General features: G+C 37.9%; 1 protein-coding gene across 1 annotated transcript; it reads left to right on the forward strand.

Moving 5' to 3' along the window:
- The first annotated feature begins 798 nt into the window (after window positions 1–798).
- On the forward strand, window positions 799–8,424 carry vdac2 (voltage-dependent anion channel 2). Its single transcript, XM_052090078.1, has 9 exons — window positions 799–953; window positions 2,879–2,951; window positions 3,055–3,104; window positions 4,053–4,205; window positions 4,301–4,353; window positions 5,414–5,641; window positions 6,685–6,835; window positions 7,103–7,160; window positions 7,497–8,424. The coding sequence occupies exons 2-9, from the start codon at window positions 2,885–2,887 to the stop codon at window positions 7,586–7,588; spliced, it is 852 nt and encodes a 283-aa protein (XP_051946038.1). The 5' UTR covers window positions 799–953; window positions 2,879–2,884; the 3' UTR covers window positions 7,589–8,424.
- The last annotated feature ends 502 nt before the right edge of the window (window positions 8,425–8,926 follow it).

The raw sequence follows: 8,926 nt of genomic DNA on the forward strand, positions 1-8,926 counted from the left end.
TTATAGTAGTAGTCTACATACACTACCTTGTGGAGCTCCATTCTCCACCATATATACTCTGGAATATTCTTCATCAACAACAAAATGTCCCGAACCCACTTATGCTACCACCAATTCCTAATGATTTTAACTTAATAAGTAACCCTTCTTTCCAGAGCCCATCATAGGCTTGCTATCTCTACTTCCTTGTTAGTCTGTGCTTTCCTGAAGTCTGGTTCTAATCACAATACAGAGTCCATTGTATACCGACCCTAAAATAAACCCAATTTGATAGGGACACAAATAGCTTTACTTTCTAGGAGATATGTTAATGTGACCATTCGTTCCGTGATTTTACATAAATGGGAAGTTAATGCAATAGCTAGAAGGGTCTGATGGTCTTTCCCTAGTTTAAGAATGGGTAGGCTACTATTATTGCTTGTTCCACACTGAAGGAAGTTGGCATGCGCGGTCTCGAGCTGACTGACAGGTGATGTCTGTATCTATGTGATTTGCTCTTTTACCTGTAAGGCGGTATTTCCTTTTTTGTCGTGCCAGTTTCTTCCATTCAGTTTTACCAGTGGTCCGTCTCAGGCTAAATATTGTCTTTGGTTAAGGTTAGCGTTAGATTTAGAGGTAGGGGTATGTGTTGGGTTTCTGTGGAACTCCAAATAAACACAATAAACTGTGTATAAACGTCCCAGCCAGACGTTTCCCTTCCAGACACGACTGTGTGTGTCTATCTGTGTCTGTGTATCTCTGTCTTTTTTTTTTTGTTCCTTCTTCTTCATTTACCGTCAGGCGCTGTTGGGACATTCTGGGGTCCTTGAGCAGGAGGCTGTCGGCACGGTTGGCGTTACATTACAGTCTCCTTCAGTTCGCCCTCCAACCAGCTAGTCCTATCACATTGCCTCAGCGCTGGGAAGACGCTTACCGGGCTTGCTTTAAAAGACTCACGCTAAGCTTTTTAACAGGTAAGTCATTCAACGTGAAAGGGATTATTTATTGCAGTTTGTTGATGTTTGGAACCGAACATTATCGTGCTTTCTACTTTAGGCTAGCACATTAGCTTGCGTTAGCTGAATCACCCACAGCTCGGCCTGTTCTCATGTCACAGTCAGAAAGACAGAGAAGAGAGATCATCTGCCATGGTAGCGTGTCACAAAGACGACCCAGCCAGGCATGGCATGTTTGCGGTCTAATCTGTGGTGCAGCTTTAATTGACAAATCAGAGGATCACAGAAAGCTCTGTACAGTGTGGGGATCAGCCTGACATGAGTGCATCAGACTTCTATTTAACTTTATTTAAACATATCAGTACACAAGTGCTCATAGTACGTGCTGTGTCTTTGTCTAGTTTCACTTCAAGTCTTGTGTTGTGCCACCGTCATTCATGCGGTTTTCCTGCGGCTGCGTAATTCCGATTTTAAACTTGCCCTTATTTTGCCCTTTAGAAATATGGCAGTTTCCAAACGTTTCACTTTTGAGGTGATTTCCGTGTTGATTCTTTAAAGGATTTCATCACAAAAATTAGACAAATTTGATTATACGTTCAAAGAAGATTTCTGTGATATTTCAGTAACAGTTGTGATTACACATTTCCTGAAATAAAAGCACGGAAACCAGACATTCCGTTTAAATGTGTGTTGACATGTATTGTAAGGTCACAGAGATGATTCAGCTTCAAATTGTTTAATCATTTACTTGCAGAACACAAACGTAGAGTTTTAGAAGATCAAGAAAAGTTGAAGATGATATAACATAGCTCCTATCAGTACTGTAGTCACACCAACATCTTGGCTTAAAATTCTTCCATCATTTACTCTCACTCATGCTATCCCAGATGTGTATGATTATCTTTCCTCTGCAGAACACAAAGATTTTTAGAAGAATATTTCAGCTCTGTGGGTTCAAAAACTGAATTGTGACAAAAAATGTGAAGCTCCAAAAAGCACATAAATGCATCATAAAAGTAATCCATACGAATACTGTAATTCATTCCATGTCTTCTGATGCTATCTAATTGATTTTGAGTCTAATTTAATCTTATTGATAACTTTTGTGCTGCATTTGTGTGATTTTTGGAGCTTCAAACCTCTGGTCACCATTCAGTTGCATTGTAAGGACCAACGGACAGTTTTCTAAAAGTCTTTGTTTGTGTTCTGGAGAGGCAAGAAAGTCATACTCATCTGGACTGGTATGGCATGAGGGTGAGTTAATGAGAGAATTTTTATTTTGGGGTGAACTTCCTTTTAGCAAAATAACACCGTCTCAGTCATCATTCACTTTCATTGCATATTTTTCCCCATACATAGAAAATGATTTGTGAGTGAGACTTCCATTCTATCTCCTTTTGTGTTCCATGAAAAAATGAAAGTCATATGGGTTTAGATTACAACATGAAGGTGAGCAAATGATAAATACATTTACATTTTTGGGTGTACTATCTCTTTAAAGAGTGTGTCTTGGCTCCACCCCTTACCTCCAAACCCCCATCAGGCCACATCAGTTGTATTCACATCATTCCTGTTGAAGCTGATTTGCATGCATGTTCCTTTCCTGTAGATTGTGTGGTCAGTTCCTGATTCAGTGACTCGGTTAGGTGTGGCCTGCTGTCAGTTCAGATTAGCTCGCCCTGTCAGAGCAGAGCTGCTGCATTCAGGCTGGGTCATTTATCAAACTGTTACAATGCTGTCTTCACTAAGATTAACTGTGGAAAGCAAGAGATGCAGTAAACCACCCAAAAACGTACCACTGATTTGTATCAAATGGCTCAGATCTATAGTAACTGTAAATGCTGGGCTATTTCTGTTGAATTCTGCAGAACTACATTAGTATTTTTGGGTAACCAAAGTACAAATGACCCACTAAATTATTCCTATAAACTTTCTTTTTTTAGAGAAAAATGTCCATTCCCCCAGCATATGCTGATCTTGGCAAATCTGCCAAAGACATCTTCAACAAAGGATATGGTAACGTATCTAATAATCCAAGACTACAGAATATGAGAAATGGTCATTATCTGTGCTTGAAGTCCTGGTTGTAATAATTTTCCCTTGGTTTATTTTCTGAAAGGCTTTGGTATGGTGAAGCTTGATGTCAAGACAAAATCTGCCAGTGGAGTGGTGAGACTTCTCTTTTGTTATATTTAATACACCGTGCATGACTTTCTGTTTTGTAAATTCCTGTGTATCCTCTGTTTAGTCTAGAGGCTGACTGCTATATTGGTGCAGATACTTGTTTTTTGAACTATCGGTTTTCAGCTACAGTTAAGTTACAGTTATGGCTTGATTTTACAGTATAACAGCGGCCTCTAGAAGTGACATAAAAAGATCGATGAATATTGTCAATGGCAGATTTGGATACAGCTTAGGAACTATTGTTCAGCATGCAAGGAAAGCTCTATTATAGATAAGATGACCCTAACTGGAATATAAATTTGAACACTGTCAACAAAATATATTAGAGGAAGATCAATTTATAAATAATATGCAAAACATATATTTATTTTAATACTTTTAATGCAATTCAATTCATTCGGTGGCCCTGAGCGACTATTTTCAGCACCTATAAGTACAGCTCCTACATGCATAATTAGGGAATAACCAAAATCTCAAACTGTTTAATCAATATTACGCTTCATTGATACATTTCAAATTGCTAATAAAATCTTGACTTCAGTGGTATCATGAATTTACCTTCTTTAGCTCAAATAACACACAAAACCTCACACGGTAGTAAATCACATACGGATAATGCCTCTCAAAAAGGTGATTTGCTCTTTTAACTGGAAGACGGGACTTCCATTTGTACTGTTGCCTTACTGAGTGTTACGATTCCTATTATTATTATTATTATTATTATTATTATTTACAAGTGGTCCTTCTCCCCATTATGCTGGCTTTGATTCAGTTTAATGCATCCCTTATTTTGCATAATACCATATACATATCTGATCTTTGGGTTTACACATTGCCTATTCCTTATGAAGGCACTTGATGATAATTTATTTCATAATTTAATCCAGGATTATGTTGCCATGATCTGAAAAATATCTTCCTGTCATTCCATAGGAATTTAAGACCACTGGTTCCTCCAACACTGACACCAGCAAAGTGGTGGGCAGCCTGGAAACCAAATACAAGAGGTCTGAGTATGGTCTGACTTTTACAGAGAAGTGGAATACTGACAACACCCTGGGCACGGAGATCACCATTGAAGACCAGGTCTGAATGCTCTTAAAATGTTTGATGATGTGATGATGAGTCAAGGTGTGGTTCCTTAATCATTAATAATAATGCTATTTGTCACACTTTCTCAGATTGCAAAGGGACTGAAACTGACCTTTGACACAACCTTCTCACCAAACACAGGGTAATTTATTTCCGTTGTCCATTTGCTCATTATTTTTGCAGATTACACCAAGCTTTGATGCCAGAAAAGATTCAAATTTGAATTGAAACGGATTTATCTCATTGCAAAGTTGAGTTTGGGAAGTTTTAATGTAGCCTCTCATGGCTGAATGAAACTGTATATTCTAAATAGCAAGACAAATGTCATGTGTTTAGACAGAGTTGGCGTTGTATTGTCGTGCATCAATGTATATCTCAAGGTTATAACATGATGATGTAGTCCCATTGTTTTGAGATGTGTGAATCAGTCAGGAGAGTGATGAGTCTGGTGTCGCTTTGGCTAAGCGTCTTCGTCTTTGCTCTCAGATGACAGTCACACCGACATAGCATTCACCAATGTGTAGGTTTACGTGGCTCATGACAGGGAGTGTTGGATCATGTAGCAAAGTGGTGAAGAGCAGTATCTTTCTCTTAGCAGGTTCACCAGAACTGCTGCAAAGGGAGGTTAGACTACTTACACTGTTCTATTGTATTTCTGTGCACAATGGAAACTGTCTATTTAAAGACGAACTGTCTTTAAGAATAGTTCATATGTTCTTTTACTTTTTTATTGCTAATTTAAAAGAAAGCTTTGGCTTGCGGTTTAAGATACAGCGAATGAATGGTACTAAGGCATGACTTGATGTCATCCACTATGGAGTCTGCTGCTTAGACATTGTCAGGTGTGTTTGTGTCTTCAATTCAGATCCTAATTTATTTTTTTCATTTTTGAAGCAAGTTATTGGATAAATGTTTTGTCTGAAGTGCTAGAGTTTAAACAGTTGCAGTTTCTTTTTTTTTTGAAAGTTTAAAAACCCCTGTCCTATTATTTATAAAATATTTTGCAAAAAGAATATGTTAGGTTCTGTGTTTCTTATGGAATTGACTATTTGTCAAATAATATTGTTTTAATGGAGCAATTATTCTAAGAATCAAAACAGTTACAATTTCTGCCCTTTTGAATGTTGTAATTTAGTTTTTTAATTGTGTGCAAAATACCTCCCTTGTTTGACTTTGAAACTAATCAACCCCCCCATGAACAGAAAAAAGAGTGGAAAAGTCAAGACTGCTTACAAACGTGAGTTTGTTAACCTGGGCTGCGATGTTGACTTCGACTTTGCTGGCCCAACCATCCACGGAGTTGCAGTGGTCGGCTATGAGGGATGGCTCGCTGGCTGCCAGATGTCCTTTGACACTGCAAAGTCCAAGATGACCCAGAACAACTTTGCTGTTGGCTACAAAACCGGCGACTTCCAGCTGCACACAAATGTGTAAGTCTTGAAGCATCATTACATCTGTCTAAATGCATGAGATGGGTACCTGAAGGTTTATTCAAGTGTTGGGTTGTTGACATAAGTGGAATTTTTATTTTTTTTATTTGTAATTTCTATGCATAAAATGCTTAGAATCCTTACTACCTGACAAATGTCATTTGAAATAAGTGAACTGAGAAACTGCACTGATTTCTATGACAGCGTTAGGCTCACCCAAAAATTAAAATGCCCTCATTATTCACTCACCCTCATGGCATCCCAGATGTGTATTACTTTCTTCTGCAAAATACATATGAAGATTTTTAGAAGAATATTTCAGCTCTGTATGTCCATGCAGTGCAAGTAAATGGTGACCAAAATTTTGATTCTCCAAAAAGCACATAAAAGCAGCTTAAAAGTAATCCATATTACTCTAGTGATTTAATCTGTGTCTTCTGAAGTGATATGATGTGTGTGGGTGAGAAACGGATCAATATGTAAATCCTATTTCTCTTCCATATTCTTTTATTTTACTGGCGATTCGCATTCTTTGTGCATATCACCACGTTGGGGCTGGTCAAAGGTGGAAATTGATGGTAAAACGGACTTAAATATTGATCTGTTTAACACCTGTCATATCACTTCCGAAGATATAGATTTTACCACTGGAGACTTATGGATTACTTTATACTGCCTTTATTTGCTTTTTGCCTATATATATATATATATATATATAAGCTTCAAAGCCACCATTTACTGTCATAGAATAGACAAACAAGAGCAGAAGTCATACAAATCTGCGATGTCATGAGGGTGAATTATTCCTTTAAAGAGCAAAAAAAAAAAGAGTCTGGGGCCGGCCCACACCTTTTTAGCCAATCAAATGACATGACCGGAGGGCGTTTTGGAGAGGGTGTGTGGTTAAATTTCGCAAAACTGATGAAATCACTTGCAAAACCTTTAATATGCGAGTGGGTTATTTTTTTAAAGTGCTGTAAGGACAGGGTTTGTTAATGGTCTTTTTTGAATGATTAATTGACTTGCTACTGCTGACCCTGTAGTAATGATGGCTCAGAGTTTGGGGGCTCCATCTACCAGAAAGTGAGTGATAAGCTGGAGACAGCAGTGAATCTGGCCTGGACAGCAGGCAGCAACAGCACACGCTTCGGCATTGCTGCCAAATACCAGCTGGACAAGGATGCCTCCATCAGTGTGAGTAAACAAACCCTCTCATACTACTTTTATAGAGCGCACTAAATCACAAAAACAATTTGGTTGCAGAAGGGGAGACCTGTTTGTTTCTATGCCTTAACCCATAAAACAATTCACAAATTGTTTCTCCATAAAAGTTAAAAAATTTGTTTTAGAAGTTGTTGCTGTATTTAGCCAATCAGGTTAAATATAACACATGAATGACCTGAATTTTACAGTAGATGCTGTGTCACAATTTTCAAAGAATTTCTGTCTTGTTTTTAACAGGCTAAAGTGAACAATACCAGCCTTGTTGGTGTTGGTTATACTCAGACTCTGCGACCAGGTATAGTGATGAGATTTATTTTTCATGTATCCCCTTCCTTATTATCATCCTCATCATTGCATAAAGTATATGTTCCAGTGCAGGTGATTAGCTAAAATGCACCAACTTATGAACATTTGTAAGTGAAAGGCAGGATTTTTTTTTTGTATCCAGAAATAACTTCTGTCCACCCACAAAATGACTTGAAGCTTTGGATACTGATAAAATAAGATGTTTTAAAATGTTTTTTATGCAGACTTCTATTGTATTTGCATTTTTGTGTTTAGAACATTCTTAAAGGCTTTTTATAACAGTTTAGTTATTAAACTGTTTTTTTTGTTGTTTTTTTTTTTACAGGTATTAAGTTGACCCTGTCGGCCCTGGTTGATGGAAAGAGCATCAATTCTGGTGGCCACAAGCTGGGCTTGGGCCTGGAGCTGGAGGCCTAAACCTGCGTCAGAGACAAGGGAATATCAGAGAAATCTGACCTTAAATCTAAGTCCAACAGCAACCAGCAAGGGAATTCAGGATGGGTTGGGATGTGTTCCAAGGCTACATCAAAACAATCATTATTATGGTGTTAATTTTTGTCCCCTCCTGGTCATAATGCCCTTTTTGATTGTAGTTTTTGTCTCAGACATTCACATTGGGTCAGCTACAAATTTAATTTCTTCATCTGTCTCCAGCACTGCCACAGTAATGGAAAAACTCTCTGGGACAGAGGGCATCTGTGGCTTCCTGTTGTGTTCCCTTAGTAATATGGCAGTGGTTTTGGGGTGGGTTTGTGACAATACTATGTCTCTGATTTCATCATTTGTATTGTATCTGATATTCCTTAGTCGTCTGAATGCAACTCAAGCAACCTCTTAAAACTCCATATTAAAGGATATACCTGCTATTATTTAAATACTGTTAGACCATTGTTTCTTTCCATGCACACAAGGATGAGCTTAAGCAGTTTAATTTTCCTTTGTCAGCCATAAAGTCTCCAGGAGTAATTGTTGTACATGAAGTCTGCCCTTGAACTGATCAGTTTTTGGGTAGCCTAATGTGGAGAGGGTCTGCCATAAAATAAGGCTAGTGAGCTGGCATGGCTGGCATTTTGTTTTTATTTGCAGCACAGACGATTAGCTGGATCATGCAGAAAAAGCAGAATGAGTTGGTCGTGTGGTTTTGAGTTTTAGTACCTTTTGCTCCCAGTGTTGCGGTATGACCTTGACTTAACAAAACCTCAGAGGTCCTTATGGTGTATGTTTGAACTTTTCAATAAACTATTTGAACTCAATTATGAGAGATTTCTTGATAGAAGTGTAATCTGCAAAGCAAATGGTTTCTCATACCCAAAACGAGAAGCAGACCAATTAATCTGTGCTGATTGTTGCTTTTTGGAACTATCAGTTCTCTGCAAAAATCTATGCTGATATTTTTGCTTAGTGTTCCTATTTTTGGCGACTGAGAATTCTATGGTTAAAACGCCTTGATTCTAGAGTATAACGGCGGCTTCTGGAGGTGAAATAAAAACAATCACCAAAACCTTAGAGAATATCTCAGTTCTGTAGGTCCATAGTAATAATAGTCCAAGTAAATGGTGATTAAACTTTTGTGGCTCAAATAATCACATAAAGGAAACTTGGAAGTAATTCATGTCTTCAGAAGCGATATAATAGGTGTTGTGAGAAACAGATCAAAACTCTACTTTCACATGTGAAATTGGAGATTTAGAAATTGTTCTGTTTCTCATCCACACCCATTACATTGCTTCTGAAGACATGTATTTAAACATTGGT

This window comes from Xyrauchen texanus, chromosome 24, assembly GCF_025860055.1.
Source record: "Xyrauchen texanus isolate HMW12.3.18 chromosome 24, RBS_HiC_50CHRs, whole genome shotgun sequence".
Classification (NCBI taxonomy): domain Eukaryota; kingdom Metazoa; phylum Chordata; class Actinopteri; order Cypriniformes; family Catostomidae; genus Xyrauchen; species Xyrauchen texanus.

What these genes read in the sequence shown, in the direction of transcription:
- vdac2 (XM_052090078.1), top strand. Translation starts at nt 2,885, where the DNA reads ATGTCCATTCCCCCAGCATATGCTGATCTTGGCAAATCTGCCAAAGAC. An exon ending in AGATCACCATTGAAGACCAG is followed by an intron (nt 4,206 to 4,300) that starts GTCTGAATGCTC and finishes ACACTTTCTCAG; the next exon opens with ATTGCAAAGGGACTGAAACT. An exon ending in ACCTTCTCACCAAACACAGG is followed by an intron (nt 4,354 to 5,413) that starts GTAATTTATTTC and finishes CCCCATGAACAG; the next exon opens with AAAAAAGAGTGGAAAAGTCA.